This window comes from Coptis chinensis, chromosome 1 (genome assembly GCF_015680905.1).
Source record: "Coptis chinensis isolate HL-2020 chromosome 1, ASM1568090v1, whole genome shotgun sequence".
NCBI lineage: Eukaryota > Viridiplantae > Streptophyta > Magnoliopsida > Ranunculales > Ranunculaceae > Coptis > Coptis chinensis.
Genome location: NC_141456.1, coordinates 16,142,221 through 16,162,809, shown reverse-complemented (window position 1 = coordinate 16,162,809; position 20,589 = coordinate 16,142,221). Strand labels below are relative to the sequence as shown.

At 38.7% G+C, this 20,589-nt stretch overlaps 2 protein-coding genes across 3 annotated transcripts; both read right to left on the bottom strand.

The window, feature by feature from the left end:
* Positions 1–1,131: 1,131 nt before the first annotated feature.
* On the bottom strand, positions 1,132–2,520 carry LOC147522492 (uncharacterized). The gene has a single exon (XM_086567882.1). The coding sequence runs from the start codon at positions 2,518–2,520 to the stop codon at positions 1,132–1,134; it is 1,389 nt and encodes a 462-aa protein (XP_086424008.1).
* Positions 2,521–13,108: 10,588 nt separating this feature from the next.
* Positions 13,109–20,182, bottom strand: AAR3 (defective in cullin neddylation protein (DUF298)). 2 transcript variants are annotated; one of them, XM_086593798.1, is made up of 9 exons: positions 19,880–20,182; positions 18,829–18,907; positions 18,329–18,377; positions 18,039–18,114; positions 17,826–17,908; positions 17,131–17,227; positions 15,184–15,229; positions 13,834–13,931; positions 13,109–13,706 (listed from the first exon to the last, which is right to left on the bottom strand). In XM_086593798.1, exons 1-9 carry the CDS (start codon positions 19,932–19,934, stop codon positions 13,438–13,440), a joined length of 852 nt encoding a protein of 283 aa, XP_086449924.1. In that variant the 5' UTR covers positions 19,935–20,182; the 3' UTR covers positions 13,109–13,437. The 2 variants fall into 2 exon arrangements, with proteins under 2 accessions (XP_086449924.1, XP_086449928.1); XM_086593802.1 differs by having other exon boundaries at positions 13,834–13,928; positions 19,880–20,179.
* Between the last annotated feature and the right edge of the window lie 407 nt (positions 20,183–20,589).

Genomic DNA, 20,589 nt, shown 5'->3' with positions numbered 1-20,589 from the left:
TCACATTCTGGCGTCCACACAAAATCCGGGGTGCTTCTCAATAATCGATACAGCGGCCTGCATTTATCAGACGACTTAGAAATGAATATGTTCAGTGTCGCGACCCTACCTGCTAACCGCTGCACCTACTTAACATTCTGAGGAGAAGGCATTTCCACAAGAGAGCTTATTTGTCCGGGGTTCACCTCTATTCCCCGGTGGGTAACAATATACCCCAAGAATTTCCCGGTAGTCACTCCAAATATACACTTCTCTGGATTGAGCTTTAGATTATGTCTACGCAGTATGCTAAATGTTTCCCTCAGTCCCTCCAAGTGTTCTTCCTTTGACATACTCTTTTCTACCATATCGCCTATGTATATTTCAATTCCCTTTCGTGTCTTGTTCTCGAACATCTTTTCTCCCACCCCCTGGAAGGTGGCCCCAGCATTCTTCAATCCAAATGGCATCATCGTATAACAATAGGCGCCACCTTCTACCACAAAGGATGTTTTTTCCTTATCTGGTCCGTGCATCGCGACCTGATTATACCCCATTGATGCATCCATGAATGAGAATACCTTGAAACCCGTTGTTCTGTCCACTAATTCGTCAATGTGTGGCATAGGATAACTGTCTTTAGGGCATTCCGCGTTGACGTTTGTAAAATCCACACACATCCGTACCTTACCGTTCTTTTTGGGTACCGCGACTATATTAGACAGCCAGTCTGTGAATTCCAGCTCTCTAATTATTCCTACCCCTTTCAGTTTCGCCACCTCCTCCCAAATTCCTTCGGCAAACCTCGGTCTCACGCTCCTCATTTTTTGTCTCACTAGCTTAGCGTCCTCCTTCATGTGCAGCCGATGGCATGCGAAGTCTGGATCCAAACCTATGATATCCTCAATTGCCCAGGCGAACACATCTTTATTCTCTGTTAGACACTATCTTAACTTTCCCTTCCACTCATCCGACAAGGACAACCCCACTGATGTGAACTTCTCTTCCTCCCCTACCCCCAGGTTTACTATCTCGATCTCATCCAGAGTCTTCGGCCCCACAGCAAGCTCCACTTCCTCGTCCCTGACCATGATCTGTAATTGCTATGCTTGCCTCTTCCTTGGGTTTGAGGATTCTCCTTCAGAGCACCATTCATTTCACCGTTCCCTGGTGGCTATTTTTGGCTGCCACCTGGTCGCCGCGGACCTCGTACATCCCCATTGGGGTGGGGAATCGTATTACCTGGTAGTAGGTGGATGGTACTGCCTTCATCTCGTGGATCCATCGCCTCCCCAGAATTGCATTATATTGGGAGCTGGCATCCACCACCATAAACCGGGTAAACACTGTCACTGGTCCCGTAGTTACCGGCAGCAAAAGTTCTCCCATCGGCTTCGTCACACTTCCATTAAACCCATATAAATTGGTCCGCGGCGCTCTGAGCTGTCCGGGATCAATTCTCATCTCCTCCAAGGCTCCACTGAATAATAAATCCATTGCACTCCCGCAATTGATTAACACCCTTTTGACCATGTAATTTCCCATCGCCAATGTGATTACTAGCGCGTCCTCATGGGGTGAATCAATAACTTTCAGGTCTGCGCTAGTGAATATGATCCGATCAATTATTTCCGCTGACCATGACTTCGGCCGCGAAACCCCGGTAGCTTCATTGATATGTTGAATACTCGCAGTTCTTCTTATCCTTTCCCAGTGAGCGTTATGACTCAGAGCCTCCCCGCTATAAATAACATTGATGGTCCCCAATATTCTTCCCTGCGCCGGCATTTGCTTCTCATTCGGGGCACCCGCCACAAATTCCCTCATCATTCCCCTTTCAACTAACCTCTGAACCAACCATTTTAATGCATAGCAATCATCAGTCTCGTGGTTTTGTACCTGATGGTACGCACAGTACGGTTTGTTTGGCATCTCGATCGGTATACTCCGCGGTCCCTCATACCCCGACCTACCCTTTATCAACGGCAGAATTTCACTCAATGGCTTATTCAACGGCGTATACTTAGGTTCACGGTAAGGCTTCCTTTCTCTGTTCTCCCTTCTCGCCCCTTCCCTACTCCTCTCCAGACGCGATGAGTATCTGCGGTACCCTCCCCCTCCTTTGTCTGACGACTCTACCTTTCTATGGTCTCCATTCTTTTCTAATGACAATACTGCCTTTCCTGACCTTCTGGACTCCTTCTGCATTGTATCCTCATATCTGATGTACTTTTCCACTCGCAGGTATAATTCGTGCAAAGTCGCGATCTCATTCTTAGCCACTGATTGATGTACTCCCGTACCTGGCTGCAATCCCTTTTCAAATGCTATCACCGTTGTCCTTTCATCCAAATTCTCCATCTTCAAAGTCTCAGCCTTGAACCTACACAGGTAATCCCTCACTGACTCAGATGATCGCTGCCTAACATTAAAATGGCCTATAAACGCCTGCTCTAACTCCTGAAAGTTATTTATACTCCGCGAAGGTAGTCGATAGTACCAGTCTGAAGCTCCTCCATTCAAACTTGCCGGGAACATCATGCACCGCAACCCATCATACCGCACCTCTTGTTAGAGCGGCATCTGTTGCCTAAAGTGATGAATGTGATATCTGCTGGATCCCCCTTGTCGTCGTACCTTTCGAATCTAGGTTGGTTGAATCGTTTTGGCACCTTTGACATCCATATAGCGTTCGCCAACGGATTACGATTCAAACCGGCCACCACCTAACTAGCCGCTCCCATGTGAGTCTTTGCTTGTTGAAGATTCGCCTCCCGATCTTGATTTATCATTTCTTGAACTTGCTCCATTGTAATTCCAGCCCACGGGGTTGTCCACGAGGTCCGGCTCCTCTCTTCCGTTCTCCGACTCCTCACTCTCTTCCGCTCTCCCTCCCTCTTCAACAATTTCTTTCTCTTTCCTCAGCCCTTCATTCTCCTCTCTCAATCTTCAGATCTCCTCCTGTATATGTCTCGTCTCCTCCGAATCTGACTCAGCGACAGCTTCTTCCTCTCTTTGTTCTTCCCCTTCACTGCTCACTACTTCCGCTTCCATCTCCTGTACAACTACCTTCCTTGGTCGTCCTACTCCTCTCTTTGCACCTGTTGCCATTTCTACGTCGCTTTGCTCTCTAGTTTCCCCACAGATGGCGCCAAATGTTATACCCCTAACACTATTACAATTACTGTTCACTCTTTCTCAAGCACTATTACAACTCACAACCCTATTTACTCCTTTTCCTCTCTCTTGGTCGCTCTCCTTTTTTCTTAGGTCTTCCCCTCTTTCAAGAATCAATCCGCCTCCCCCTTCTCTCTCTCTCTTTTCCTTTATATCCTTCCCTCACTCCATCCTAGCCTTCCATCTGTCCCTTCATCTTGCGGCCTTCTTCTTCCCACGTGTAGGGTTTCCGTACCGCGACCTCGTGTCTTTATCCTGATCCTGTGCACAGCGGCGCGGTACCTTACATTGCCACGGGTGCATCCGACCGTTGATCTCATATGTCCCAGATCCTACCACCACAATAGATTATCATGTTAAAGATGTAGGATTAAAGTAATCCCAACAAGTTCTGCATTAGGAAATCTTGGGATTGGAGGTGCGGGTGTTATCTTCAGAGATCACAATGCGGTTTTTTTATTTGGCGGTTCTTGATGCAGATGGAAAGGGGGTCATCTCAAACTATGTGGCCGAATGTACAGCAATTCTACGTCCCAGCGAATGGAAAGAGCTGTCGAGAACAACTGGAGAAAGCTATGGTTAGAAAGTGACTCTATGTCGGCAGTTCCCTATTTAGAAAAACTACCATTCACTAACAGCAAGATGGAAGAGGGCAGCCCAAAAACTTGACCACGTACTGGTGCATCTCAGATACATTGAGAGAGGCCGATGATTTCAGTGCGGATGTTGCAGCAAAGAAGGGATCTACTATTATGAACATGGGAGAAACAATTTTGTAGCACTACCAGACCCCCATTCATCACCAGTATAAAATGTCCTCACATCGTCGCTCAGTAACTCCAATCTGTTGGTGACTCAGAGAATTAATGAACTAGAAACTATTACGTACAATTCATATATTACAATACCATTGTAATAGAACCTCGATAGATACTCAAACTAGATTTCCAACCATTTTATTTGTTTATCAAGTTCTGAGATTCCAACACTCAACTTTCAGCTTAGTACTACTGCTTGGTTTGATATCCATTCTGTCGCAAGTTGGTGGAGTTCTTCCTTGATATCCATGTAATGACATTCTGGAGGAGTGTACTCCTCGAAAAGACAGTATGTGCACGACTTGTCGTCATAAGGTGCTCTTCGTATCAATACAGCGGGACATTGGAGGATAGGTTCGTTCCCAGGCAAATGCAAAGGTTGTAACAGTTTGATTAGAAGCACAAAGAACCAGTTACGCTTAGTGTCAAACATTACCTCTAGGATGGGTACGGTAAATATGTTGCTGCTACATCTAATTAATATACACAGCCAATTGGTATATATTAGTTAGAGATAATCAATGTGAACTGCTGGTAGGGATCTAAAAGAACATAGATATATTAATCTTTTGGCTTTTATGTAGTCGGGAAACAGTATATGAAGGTTGTGCCTAGTTTACCAACACTAATTTGGGAATCAAAATCATTTCTGCTCAACAAGCGGTCCAAGTTCGTCACTGCTCAACATGGTAGACTGCACAGTAGACCTTGTGGCAAGTGTCGGAGAGCTATTTTTCAAAGAACCGTCGAGTTTTGTTAGCAAAAGGTCCAACATGTTTCTTGAATGAATACCACGAGTCCAATTGATCTGATCCCAAAAAATTGTTTCTTGCCTCAGCGTGTTCTTTGGAACACGCTTAGAATGTTATGTTGTCTTTGGATCGGATCTCAAGTATCCAAATTTGAGCATATATAACATATTTCAAGCTGAAGTTCTTAAGAGCACTTCTGAAACCGGCCAACACAATAAAGCAAGTAATTTTGTTAGAGCACCTTCAAATCCAAAAAAGAGAACTCACAAATAACACAAATTCAAACACTAACTGCATAACTATCTTGCATCCCCTTGATACATATATGACTTAAGATAGTGATAATAAAAACATCCAAGCTAACCTCCTCCACCTTTTATTTATTTATCAAGATTGAGATTACAACTCCCAAATCCCAACTTTCAGCTTGCTATCCTACTACTTGTTCGATGTCCAAACCAACAATGCAAGGCGATGATCTGTTTAGTTCTGCCATTTTCTTTCTGCTGAATACTTCTGCCATTTTCTAGTTCTAACACATTTAAGACTTAAAAGTCTAAAATGCGAGTTAAAACATCAAAGATAGGCTTCAAGCCATTTTATTAATTTATGGTTGCAATAAGGCGATGGTGCACTAGAAACATGATTTATTTAGATTTATTTATCAACGTCCGAGACAACTCCCAACTTTCAGCTTAGTATCCTACTATTTGTTCAATATCCATTTTGAGGCAAGATGGCGGTACACATTTGTCCTTGACGTCCACGCAGCGACATTGTGGAGGTATTGACCTCGTGCACAGACAGCGAGTGCACGAACTGTAACAGTACTCCTTTACATCCAGGCACCGGCACTGTGGAGGAATGGACTTCGTGCACACGCATTGATTGCAACAGCTCGTATTACTCCCACGTGCTGCAACTTCTAAAGCAACAACAATATATATTTCTGTTAATCCCTTCAACATAAAATTTCAAATAAAACGCATAGAAAATTAGTTGGTTAAGCACTTAAGGGTTGGCAACATTGATCTCACGCATATCTTACTATGGACATACGTGAACGAATGATGAAAACAAACAAAAATTGATATGCACCTTTGACTGGTTCTCCGTGAATGGCATTGAGCATGGACAGAAGGGCTATAACACACAACAAAACAAGTGAAGTCCTCATATTCTTCTTAGACGAGAGAGTTAAAACTTCAGCTGAAGTAAGAGATAGTATATCCAAATTAACAGTATTTATAGAGGGAAAATGATAGGTGGAAGCTAAAACCTTATCCTCATTTTAATGTTTTCAGAAACCTTATCCTCATTTTAATGTTTTCAGAAAACAGTTCGATCTATTTTATTGATGAACGAACGCAAAACATGTGAAACATGGAAATCTTCTTGGAAACATGGTAATGATGTATATTGATATTAGCGAGCTACCATGATAATGATGTATCGATGAGAAATGCTAGCGAGCTACTCCTAAGCGAGGGTAGCATGGTGATACCCTTTTACAAGACAAAATGACTTTTTTCTCTCTCTACTCTAGGTCTCAATCCAGATGGCTTTGAAGGGAAATAACAACTTGTCACCTTTAAATCCTAAAACAATGGCCCAATACAAGAGTAACTTTTAGGATAGATTTTAACTCAGAAACTATCAAAGATGGGAGTATTAACAATTAGGGTAGCACTTGCTATTTTGATAGTTACTGAGTTATGAATTTTGGAAGTAATATTTTATTCCGTCTCACGTGTTTTTTCGAACACCCACCTCAAAAAGAAAGGAAAATTGCATAGTTTCTTTCTTCAATCTTTAGTAATGGGCTTGTCTTCAATTTTTGGTAATGGGTTTGTCCATTACTCGTTTCAATCAAGTAAAACTGAGAAAGCAACCAAGTATTATCTTAAACGCGGGAAGATGAAGGATTCATGAACTGAATTGGAGTTGAGAGATATGAGGTTCTCTTAATTTCAACTTTTCAAGTTAGATTTGAACGAAGTTAATACTTTACCTTTCAACCATTTATTACATCAAGAAGAAAATGAATGAAAAACAACAAAAAGAAGATGAGAAGAATGAGAATTTTTCTAGTTCTTTTTGTTTTCCCAATTAGGAAAGTCTTTAACAGGGTGTTTTCACGGGACATCTCACCATGCTACCCCAAAGAGGGGTAGGAGCTAATTAGTTGTCTTTCTTTTATTCAAATATATTTTTGCGACAACCAAGGCAGTACAATAATCCAATTTGATGATAGAAACTGCAAAATTATAAAATCTAATTTTAGGCATAATGGAATTTTTTAACAAGAAATTTGATCAACTTACCAAACAAAAATGGCTTAGTAGTTGATACTGTGTGCGAAGATAAACCCCACGAAGAAATTTTTCACTTTGTTACGGTGTTCTCAACTTACTGAAAACTAGTTAAATTACAATATTATGAAACAAAACAAAAGTGTAGTAGAGATGGTATATATTCTCTGTGTTGTTTTAGTAGTATAGTTATTCTTTTTGTACTACTACTACGTTTTTTTTTTGCCAAAAGTTGCGGGTGTGCAGCTGAGGACCCTTGCACCCCCCTTGGCTCCGCCCCTCGGAGGGTGTTTAATACTAAGTAACCCTAACGTAATTAGACTTAATTGAAATGAACGCAGCATGGAAAGATATGAAAAGCTAATCGCATTCCTTAGTTCCTCTACATATAAGCTTTCATGTGGTGTGAAAACACAGAAAGCACGACAAATTCGCCAATTGCACAGACGCAGAGTCGTGACGAGATAATATTTTTACTAGTTGAAGTGGGACATGATTTGCAGGCTTCTACATCCTATCTAATGACATAATTGACTACTCAGGTAAGAACTCAGAGGGAACATAATCTGTCACTTTTATATTAAGACTCAGACATACAGCTTTTACAAGTCGAAAAAGAAACGAACATAGGATGGCCTCATAATTGTTGGAAATGTTTGAAGGGCTAAGGGCCTAAGATGATGTGCAGTTTCCTGGTGGAAAGGTCGTTGTTATTGTAGTTCACTGGGACAGGAAATGGCCAGGATTTTGGGAACGACTGAGAATGATAAGAGGCTGAAGTTTTTTTTTTTTTTTTTTCTTTTTTTTGTTAAGAGAGATAAAAGGGAAACACTTCCAAACTAGGAAGTGCTCCCCGGAGAGTGCATACATAATTCAATCAGCTACAACGTTTGAGTTTCTACTAATATTATAGAAGGTACAATCATCCAAAATAGAAATACTGGCATAAATGTCGTGAGCCACCGAAGTAGCTCCCCAAGATAGGTTTGTCCCTCTACTCTCCAAAATCTCAGCAAGTCTCTGAGAGTCTGTCAAAATGGCGATGTTCCGGATCTGCATGCGCTGTAAAAACTCTAGGCCTCCTCAGATGGCTCGAGCCTCTGCCTCTTCTGGATCAGCACTTATGTCTCTGTGATGTCCCGCGCCAATGCAATAACCAAAATTATTCCAAATAGCAAAATCTAAACCTACCTTTTTAGTATTACTATCCCACCACTTTTTGTCGTAGTGAGGTAGCAACAGTTATCAGTTATATGAGGCCAGATATTTATGTGTTTGTTTTTAGCAAACGGCTTCTCAGTGCTAGTGATAAAAGTGGAAGCTTTGGAGATGATGCCAAAAAAATTTGTTTGTTTGTTGTTGAAGATAAAATCATTCCTACTAGGTGCCATGATTGAGGCAATTTCACTTAGGGTGTCTTTAATATCATTCTTAGAATTTAGCATAGTGGTGATATTTGTGATGATGGAAATGATAGAATCATCGCTATTCCAATGCTCGGTTCTGATAGAGAGTTTGGAACCATACCATGTGTCTGAGCATAACACAATGAAAGAGTGCATGATGAGTAGATTCCACCTGATTACCGCAGCGTGGGCAAGTAGCTGAAGAGATGATATTCCGATTTACCAGCTTTTCTCTTGTGGGCAAGCTGTTTCTGATTGCTTTCCAAAAGAACAATTTGACTTTCTTTGCTGTGTTGAGATTCCAAATGCTTTTCCAGAGTTGCCAATTTTGGTTTTGATCTGTATATGTGCTTTCACTGAGGTATTTGTAAACAAACTTCACTGCTAACTCCCCATTTGTTTCCTCTAACCATCTGATAGAGTCATTGTGTTCTTGTCGACTGAGAGGCACTTTCAGAATTTCCTTGACCGTGGCTGGGAGAAATATAGTATCCAAAACATTTCTTTTCCATGAGCAGTTTTCTGGATCAATGAGGTCGGCTACGCACCTAAATGGGCCTACAAGTGGCATGGGTCTCATGGGTTTGTTGTATGGTAGAGTTGGTATCCAAGGATCGAGCCAGATATCGATGTCATTTCCTGTCCCAATATGCCAACATAACTTAGGGAGGATCTCATCTCTTGCTTTAAGTATACCTTGCCATAACTTGGATGCCCCTCGTCTAGGGCACTTTACCCTCAAGATCGAATTTCCACAAACGTACTTCTTTAGGAGGCTTACCACCCTAGGTTTGTCTGGCTCTTTAAAGATTCTCCAAAATAGTTTAGCTTGAAGTGCGATATTGTGATGACATGCACGCCTTATCCCCAACCCCCACTTGATTTTGGTAAGCATATTTTGTTCCAAGAGATATAGTGTACCTTATTTGTGTTGTCTTCTTTTCTTCTCCAAAAGAAACTAGCATTTAGAGAATCCAACTTGTTGCATGTAGATGTTGGTAGTTGGAAAACTGACATCATGTAAGAGGGGATGGCCGAAGTAACTGCTTTAATGAGCGTTAATTTTCTGGCTTGGGAGAGAAGCTTGGCTCTCCACCCTTCCATTATCTAAGAAACTCTTTCTAGCACTACATCAAAATCAATACGACTCTTGCGCCTGAGTATTAACGGGGCACCCAAATATTTTTCATGGGTGATTGTTTTCCCAATTTTCATAATTCTTTTCACAATGCGTTGATGACGATGGTGGGTGTTGTGACTGAAGAAAATACCTGACTTCTGGAAATATATCTCTTGACCTGAAACATTTTTAAAAAGCTCCAAAATATCCTTGAGATGATGTGTTTCTGCAATATTTGCTCTACAAAAAATGAAGCTATCGTCTGCAAAGAGAAGGTGAGACATAGTAGTGTCACTCCTACTGATTTTGACCCCATGGATTTGTCTTTCTTTTTCTGCTTTGGAGAGAAGACGAGAGAAAACTTCCATGCAGATGATGAACAGAAAGGGTGACAAGGGATCTCCTTGTCTGATCCCTCATTCGGGTTTGAGGAAACTCATGGGTGATCCATTTATCTTGAACGAAAGGGAAGTAGTAGAAATGCATTGATTTATCCAATTCCTCCATTTCTCAGAGAAGCCAAGGCCTTCCATAGTTTCTAGAAGGAAACTCCATTCTACTTTGTCAAAAGTTTTGCTCAAATCTAGCTTGATGGTCATACAACCCAATGCACCTTTTTTTTCTTTTCAGAGTACAAACAATCTCATGAGCGAGAACAATGTTGTCAAAGATCTGTCTTCCCTTTACAAAAACACTCTGGGACGGAGAGATAAAAATGTCAAGAAAATATTTTATGCAATTTGCAAGGATTTTGGAGATGATTCTGAGGCTTACATTACAGAGGCTGATAGGTCGAAATTGGTCAAGAGTTTCCGGACGCTAGCATTTAGGTATTAGAGTGATGTTGGTGTGGTTCAGCTCTGCCAAGATGTGATCGGAGTTCATGAAGCTCTTGATGGTGTTAAGGAAGTCAGAAGAAATGATATCCCAATACTTCTGGTAGAAAAGAGGGGTAAAACCATCAGGACCTGGAGCTTTATGGTGGTCCATAGAGAAAAGAGCTTCCTTGACTTCTTCTAAAGTGACCTCTCTAGTGAGATTATTATTTTGTTCATCAGTGATGACAGTGTCAAGAATGTTAAGGTCTCTAACATGAGTTTGGGGATTTGAATACGTAAAAAGGTTTTTGAAGTGCTCCACAACTGTATCTCCAATAGCACTTCGCTCTTCAACCCCAGTCCCATCCGCTTTTCTAATCTTATTGATCTCGATCCGATTTCGTTGAACAACAGTGGAGAGATGGAAATAACGGGAGTTGGTCCCATCACAGTGGAGCATTGTATCTCTAGATTTGTCTCTCCATAATTTTTCTTCAAGCTGCGAAGCTTGATTAAGATCCTGTATCAGATTGTTTTCGATAGCTGGGTTTGTCTTTGGATTGAGCTGGCACTTTTTAATCTCCTATCGAAGGCTCTGGATGCGATGGTGAATATTTCCAAACACATCTCTGTTCCATTTTTTTAAGTCATTATTGACTTTCTTGAGCTTATTGCAAAAATGATAGGATTGTGAACCTCGGTATCTGGTATTCCAGGCTTTAGATATCACATGTTTGCATTCTGGTTCATTTATCCACAACGATTGAAAATGGAATTGCTTCCGTGTTGGGGCACGAGGGGGTTTCAAGTAAACCACTATGGGTCCATGATCAGATTTAATAATAGGGAGATTTATAGTTCTTGCATTCGGAAATAAAGTCTTCCATTCTGTATTCGCGATAGCTCTGTCTAAACGCTTCTTTATGAGGTCAGCTCCATTATTTTTGAATCTCTTATTTGTCCATGTGAAAGGAACACCTTCATATCCAAGATCCACAAAATCTGCAGAGAACATAAAGTCCAGAAAATGGGCTGCTTGAGAAAAGCTTAAAGGAGTTCCGCCACTTTTTTCTGCTTGACATGCGGTTTCATTTAGATCTCCAACAATAAGCCACGGCGAATTGTGGTTTGTGGCAAGATCCACGAAAGATTTCCACAAATCCGGCCTTTGGCTTTTTTTCGGGTGGCCATAAGTAAAGGTGCATAGCCATTCCGTGTCAACCGGATTGTTTTTTACAATGGCCGCAATATAACGCTCACAAGAATAAATAATCTCGAGGACTATGTTGTTTTCCATCCGAGCCATAGACCCCCACTGTGTCCATTTGCAGGAAAATTCGCTGAGTGTTGAAAATCCAGATAGGAGAATCTCTGCAGACTGGTAGACGCATCTACCCTTGTCTCAGAAAGAAAACAAATATCTGATTTAAGGGTGGTTAAGTGGGTTTTAACCTCTCGAATTGTCGCGGATGTGGCACTTCCGCGACAATTCCAAACAAAGATACTCATAGCTCTTATGCACACAAAACACAGACTACCAAAGGATGCTAGTACACAGTATAATACGAACACAAAACAGCACGTATACGTAGAGCAATAACAGACAATATGCCAGGCTAAAGATGATCAAAGCAAGAGCTAGCTCAACAACATGCTACAGTATGCTAACTTGTAGGATAATATTGCAAAATATTTAGCAACAGTTAAAGGGAAGGTTAAAAAAATTAGATGCGTATATATATGCAGACAACAGACTGCCAAAGGAAGCTAGAAGTGCATGCACATTCGCAAAAACACAAATAACATGTGAGCAAAGAAGTAAAAGCAGCAGGCATAGATAAGAAACAAACAGAACGCCAAACTTAAAACAAATACAAACAAGCAGAGCGAGCTAAAACAGTTGATGAAACATATCCTACAGCATGCCAAAGTGTAAAAAGATGAAACTGAAAGAAACAGAGATCAACGCAGAGTAGACTATTACAAATGCGGATAAACAGAGAGACTATTAGATATATCTTATGATGAAAAAGAAAACAGAGTAGTATAACTGATTCAATACTAAGAAAAAAATAAAGGGGGTGCAGTGGAGCTTATCTGGATTGCTTGGTTAATGGATTCAAGCAAACCGAAAAATGAAAGCTATTGTCAAAGAGGCTGATAACTTGAAGTCACCCAGCAAAAATTAGACATTGCCCAAACGTAACTCGCCAAGGTTCGAGCTTTCACCGTGGTCAGATCAGCAGCGACGACTGAATCAACGGATATTGTTGAAAAAACAGGCGAGGGTAAAGATGCTGTCCAGCTACAAGAGTTTGGACGAAGACTCGTCAAGGAGGACTACCCGCTAGTGGAGATTAAACTCCTGGTTTTTTCAGAGTGGAAAAGGGCCCCACTGAGACGACGATCCGATCCGTAGGATGGTACTCAAGAACCGCTTGGTTTTAAGTTGGTGTGAACAGTGAACCTGTTGAACGAAGGGCGGAGATGAAAAAAGAAGAATTTTTTTTTTTTTTTGGAAAGAAATTTCCAGTAGAGATTGTTTGAGGATTTGCTCAAAGAGGGAAAAAACGCAGGTGGAGATATGACTCCGGTTGTAGTCCGACTAGCGGTGGTGAAAGAGCCGTTAGAGCGGCAGACATTAAAGAGAGAGAAAGCTTTTTTTCCTTAGCGAATAGTTGGAGAAAATAATAAATAAATAAATAAACTGATAATTAAATCAAAGATGAGAAAGAGAACATTTATAAAGTAGTCCCAACATTCTGTAAACCAGTCTGTATATCCTGTATTCATCTGAAAACCAGTTCAAACATGAACATATCTTACCAGGAGAAAACAAAACTTAGGGAACTCTATGAAAGGACACGAGGTTACTAATTCACAAACTATACCCCACGGATTGATAACATGCACCAAAGACATTATGGTTGAACGAAAGAATGAACAGGTCGAAGCAGCTCACAAGTCGAATTCCTATCTTCATTCAAGCCAGAAGTTTATGTTGTTAATGTGACTGGAAGCAGTTACGAAGAATTCTCGTCTTCTGACCAAACTTTTAATAGGAACTCGTTGTTTGCATTTTTGCCAAGTCATCTGATAGACTTCCTTCAATTGCACATGCCGAATGTCTTAAGGAACCCAGCTGACTACCATGACTAGCATTTTCCATCTGATCATCAGTAGTACTTCCTCGACGATTTGCCTCCCTGTACATTCGATTATCATCCAGTTCAATTGACCTACTCCTCTTTCCATTTTCAAAGAGCTTTGAATTTGAAAATTCAACCTCAGCCTTCCGCTTCCAACCAGCTTTAACTTTAAGTCCTAAAAGAAAGAGAGTAAAAAAAAAAAAATTTATTAAAGGGCTACAATCATATGCATTAATGTATATATGTGAATCTCATCAACAAAAATAACGAAAAAACTTTTGACAGCTAATGAGCACCCATACCAGGGAAACTATCATCAGATCTGCATGGTTCAGCTTCAGAATCCCCGCAGTTACAGCCACGAATGCGAGTGCTAGAACTGTTGGATGATGTGATTCTGCTATTTTGCTCAGAAATAAAGGAAATATAGGACAGTAAGAGAAAAACACATTATAATTCCAATGTCAGAAAAAGAATATGAAAGTGTAATCTGTTATCACAGATAATCTTCATCACCAAATCAATTCCAATTTTCCATCATCATTAGATCGGGACTTTTGACACAGTAGGTACAACTAGGAGTTTAAGAGACATATCCGACCTCAAAAGAGCGGAGCACCTTTTTAAAAGTGATAATTTGCACTATGCATCTTTGAAACTGAAAAATTACTAATAAAGAATTATGGATTTCTCTTTTTCATAACAGGCCTAGCGTCACTGAAGGACGGTGACCATCCAAGGGAACAGAAAGTATTCATACAGTACATAAACTAACCTCAGTAACACGTGTCACCCAGGCGTACTAATCGGATATTTTGCAGGTATCTTAACACACTTTTTTTTTATTATCTATAACAGTTAATTAATTAATCCAACAAGCTTATACAAAAACTGCGTTTGAAAATCCTTAGCAAGACACTAGTCGGCCACCAGCATATCCCAGTTACAAATAAAGTCTAGAATATTAACGCATGCCCAATCATATAGCTCCTCCTTAAGTCCCTCCACTATCTAGTGAAACTCCCTTTCTTGTTGCTCAAAGACCATCATATTCCTCCCCTTCCACAACGTCCACACAATAGCTCCTGGCAGGTGCTCTGCTAGGTGCTAGCCACCTTGCCTTACTAGAGAGTGGAAGTGTTATAACCTCCTTCAGACATGTCTCCTTAATGCTCGATGGTGGCTTCCAAGGCTTTTGGAAAGAAGTGAAGAATACTTAAACCCCGAATCCCATGCTAATTAAACATGCACTCACTGTATCAAAACCCTAATTGTTACTTCTAAGTTTCATGATCAATGACACTCGACTGTATCAATGAATTGGCAAGTCCACAAAACTCAAGTACAGGTTCCACAAAGCCATGATGAGAACGATAGAAAATATATTATTATATATGTATGTATATAAAGAAGTTTAACAATCTCCATAATCTTTATAAGAACACAAATTTCTAATTACCTCAATAATGCATGTACTTTCAGATAAATGTCACAACTTTTATACAATGCCATTTTTATTCATATCATTTTTCAAACAATACACCAACTACTTCAATCATCATTTGGGCTTTAACAATAGAATTAAACAAAGTTCAAATAATTTGAGTAGAAAACCCTCTACTGTTCAAAAAACCATGGATGAAGAATTATACCTATACATATGATCAACGAATTCATCTATTAGAACAGGCCATGCACCTGCAAAAGGATATCAACAAATCAAGGATTACTTAGATCTGAAGTACTTCAAAGTAAATTTTACAAAAATAAAAATAAATAAATACCAAATGTATTTCTAAAACAGATCTGCGCACGAAAGGGGTGAAAAATATCAGAGCGTAATTTAGATGGCACGAGAGGACAAAGAGCCTAACATTCCGACTCATTCATTCAATGATCTTTTTCCAAGTGATCACCACTTTCTATACAGTTAGTCCTAATACCAATTACAGAAATCTCACAATAAATAACAAAAGGCAGCTAAAAGTTGCGTATTTGCATCTTCAAACAAAACATCTAATGAAAACAACCCAAATGGCAATACACACCAATACCATGTAGGAGTATAAAATTGGAATGAAATGCATTACAGGAGTAAATCTAACATAATTTATATACTGTTAGACCACAGAGACCCAGAGGCCCAACCTTTTTTAACTAATATAAAGTTTTAGAGTTCCACATTCCTTCCAAGTCGACAGGAGTCCTGTAGAAGCAAGTATATCTAATACTTTCAATAAATTTATCTTCTCTTGTTCCAACTCCATATTCTTTCCAAGCCTTTTAGTTTCACTTCTGTTTGCCGAAATAGAATGTGGAAAATACCATCAAAGTATGGTTTTCCAAAAGAGTACACAAGGTCATTTCATGACACAGAAAATCTGATGTGACTTTCCTTTACAAGTTTGAATGTATATGATTGCATTCATATGCAGTGCTATTCTTTTTCTGTTTTCTCATCGAACAGCAAATGTAGCCCATTAGGTACTAAACTAAGTTACACTGACACGGATACGTGTGTCCATATCCGACACGGATACAAAGTGTCTGACACGGCGAAATATTAAAAATTGAGGTATATCACATGCAATATGTGTCCGTGGTGTGTCCGACACGGATACGTGGATTATTTTTAAAATATGGCGTGTCCATGTAACATAGGTACTAAACTATCACCTTTTAACTAGTTTGAGATGTTCATTCCAAAAAACATTTGAACCTAGAGAAACCGATATAGTCGGGACAACATTTAGGTCTTCACGTCGAAAGGTGGACATTTATCGCAAAAAATGGAGGAAAATGATGACAGAAAAAGCCATTTTTATAGCATAAAAACACCATGACAAAGATAAAGATCCACATATAATGAAAATTTACGTCAAGCATACTATACAAGCCACAGACCAAAATTTCCAAACTTACTAAATGCCTAGGTATATTGCTACCATTAGAAAGAAAACAAAAATATTTCTTTCACTGTCAAATACTATCACTAATGCATCAAAGGACAATGGAACTTTTTTTTTTTTTTTGATAGTGAAGGACAATGGAACTTAAAACTGATGCATTACCTATGTTTTGTTTCAATGTGGAAAAAAATATCTCAAACTGTGTATTGAGATTTTAAGTGAATGATAGGTCTTAATCAAGATAGAAATCTCAGAATGTCACAAACGGAGCAGCATTTTTATGAAACTGATAAAAGCTATTAGGAAACCCTCCTCATGTACCCCTCTCCTCATGGGAGAGGTTGCAAGTTTGAATTCCACAACTGTTGGTTGAGAATTCTTTCTTAACTTAGCCAAAAAAAAAGGCAACACACTTAATTACAGTAAAACACAGCAGAGAACCACAAAAAAAACAGGCAAGGAGTTATGCAAGTATTCCACTACTACGTAATACTAGACAATATGGTGCTACAAGAAGGCTTTGTCATAGATTACAGAGGTTAAACCACAGTTGAACTTTATTCAAAACCTTTAGGTTCACACCGTTCAACTTCTTCAAGCATTTAAATTTTAAAATCAAGTTTATGTCATAGTTCACACAATTATCTTCCAAATTAAAATTTATGGAGAATCTGAAACTTTATTTAATACCTTTAGGATCATAGCCTTCAAGATCTTCGTGCACACACCTGCTAAAAGCTAGAAGTTGCTGCCAAGTATCCTCCGGAATATTGTGCCGTTGATGTTTCTAAAAATTGTCAACAGATAAGACTTGGCAGAAAACGCTCAAGGCATATAACCAGCTAGGGAGGGCATATGCATAATATTCATGTCCAATGAAAAAGGACTGAACCCAATTAACTTCCAGCTATCATGAATTAGAGGGATATATTTATAATCAACTCTGCTATCTCCATCAGTAAATCAGGGTTTTCAAACGTGAAATGATCTAATACATATAAAAAAGTATGGTATTTAGTTAATGCCAGCCATAAAAGCATCAGTTCTCTACCAGACATGAATTCGATTTTGATATGTCAAAATACAATAAAGATGTCACGAGAGATTTGCTTATGGCCAGGTAATAAAGTATTAAGTGCCTTAATGCACATATACATGGTATATAGGCAGATGCAAACAAAATCACTACTTTCTAAAACTAAGACAAAAAAAAACAAGGAATGAGCGCAAGGAAAAATATATAAACAGAGACAGCTTCCTTTTTTTATCATTAATTAGAAAGAATACTGATAATGTCATATCACACACTGACACACAGTATCATATAAGAATAAAGAGTTTGCAACAGCCACTGTTAAAAACAAAGAGTATTAGTGAATGTTTACCTCAACAAAACCACACCATTCATTAAGCAACCGGAATCTGCCTTTCAAAACTAACTTCCAAGCATCTATAGCCTTTGTTACAGCTGAAAGTTATTCCAAATAAACAATAAAGACTATAAACTGAAAATAAATGACACTAAAATAGAATATAAGTGATAACCCACATGAGCAAAGGACTCATAAGTTGTTTTATAGTTGAAGTAGACAACTTACTGATGTTCTTTTGCCCATTTTTGCGACACATGAAAAACACAAAATCATAGAAGCGTGCAAATCGACAAGAATCAACCTAGAAAAGTAAGTGTAAATTAGTAGCTATACTAACTCAATTACTCACAAGGAATGGACATCTTGACCCCGAGCAGAAACTCAAGGATGTAAATGACAACAATTCAAAACAAGTGTAAGATGGCATAACACGATAACAACCTTTTAAAAAGATAACATCAGTATCTCAAAGAATTAAATAAGATGGAAGCCAAAAAAAGATAATGAAATCTCACCGTTAAGTCCAAATATGGCATGAGAGTGTTAAGATCGTCAACAATCGAACTGCATAACAGAAGAGAAGAAAGCGATGTTAATTGTGACAACCAAGTCCTGTTTTAATTCCCAATGCTAGTCATACAGTTTATATTGAAATGATGTCAATGGTTCCACCTAATGCGGCAAAAATACAAAACAACATATCTAGCTTATGTTTGATGGTGACGCTACACATCGGTAGGTACCTAAATGCGTTAACTATATTTTTTATGTTGCAAGAGATCCTGAAATATGTTCATATTAAGTAAGAGATTGTAGCTCCAACAATCAGTAGCACACTGTAAGAGGAAGAGAGTTGTGATTTCCTATACCACATCTGTCTTATCTAATATTTATGGGACAGGATGTTATGCTTAAAAAAGCTATCTCAACATAAATATAACAGACTAGGTCAGCAAAAAACAAAAGAATTTTGCACACGCGTGAAGTTCCATAGATCAATCCAGATGAAGCTTACCTTGCTTTCCGTCTTAGTTCGAGCAGTTTCAGTAACTGAGCTAGCTCTTCCTTCGCATCGTGCTTTACTGACCTAATACCTAAATAGATATATCAGGGGGTTATATATAATTCCATTAGAAAGAGTTAAAAAAATATCAACCTTCTTTAAACAGTGTTGGGTTATATATACACTCATCTATTATGACTGAGCTCTTTAACTATCAACATATCCCTATAAGACCCTATTTACAGTGGTTTAAACAAAGTTATACTTAACAAATACGCATAAGAGAGTTCATTTTTATCATTCAAATTGTAAGATTCGTCTTTCATGAAAGAATCTCCAAAATATTGCATGTCATTAATCAGCATCTTTCCTGCTCCAATATGGTCTCCAATCAGTAAAGATATTTAAATTCCTTGTTATTACTTTCACATTCATTACTTTGTAAGATTCAGAAATACAAACAAACAGAAAGGTTTTATTTTACAGTAAGAAAAAAGCATTACAATCATAACCGCAGCGTATGAAATCATATGGTCCAACTCTTAGTATCCGTTACACTGCATGTTATTAAATGAATGCAATTACTTTTTCTCCTTCTTTCCCAACACATTATATCGTATACCATTACTAAACTGGTACAAATGTCCTAATGTTAAATTACAAATGGCCTAATCTCACACTGCATCATATGGTGTTCTGACAGCTATTACCATTTACCAGTATCACTTTGTATTCTTGATCATGACTTTAAAGACTCCAAAAAAGTAATAAAAACATTCCTTGCAACTTACCAAATCCCTTATAAACAATCTTTAACCCAACAATTGAACTATTCTTTCCAACATGCAATAAACATTTCCTCAAAACAACCACATTTTCTTATTAAACCCAACAATTGAGCTTAAAACCCTCGACATGCAAATCTTCATTGCCTCAAAACCACATTTTCTACTTAATATCAAACAATTAAATTACACAGTAATAAAGATTCAATCTTTTTCCACTTTAAAGTTAATAAATTGAGCTAAAACCTTAATGAATCAAGACAAGTAAAGAAAATTACCGCAGTAGCGACTGTAAATCTCGAAGATACTCGTGTTATTATCCGAAGAATCCATTAAATTGAAGAAAATTAAAGAATTGGAAAAGTGACAGGGTGTTTTTTTAAGAATTAAAATAATTATTATTATTATTTTATAATTTACAACATGAATGAAGAGTGAATTATAAATCTTCCTCAGTTCGAGAGGATTGGGAATTTTTTTTTTTTTTTTTTTTTTTTGGTTCGAACTGAGGAGAGAAGTAGATTTGAGGAGGGAACAGAAAACTAAACTTGCTTTTATAATTTAGTTGTCTTTAATTTGGTAAGTGAGATGATTAAGGTGGGAGATTAGAACATTGTGGGCTGGGTTTGACTTTGAGGCCTTGTGAGAATAAGCCCACGTGTTGATGTGTCATTCTAGGTGGATAGGCAATTTGGCAAGAACTGACGAGTGACGAGTCTTGGTCGCAGATTCGTTCTTGCTTGCAAAAATGTTGTTTGTTCGCTCCAAAATCCAAAATCATAACAATTGCAAACTGTTTTCTTGCAATTGATTCGATTAAGTTTGTCCTGAAGCGTGGGTTTTTATCTTGACTAGATTTTTCATGAGGTCACCTATCTTGAAATGATTCTCATCATAACATATTGGGTCCTTTTGTAGTACACTACTATATTAGTGCACTTTTGAGTTTAGTTACACAAGGTTCAAAATTTTGTTTTTAGTCACACTC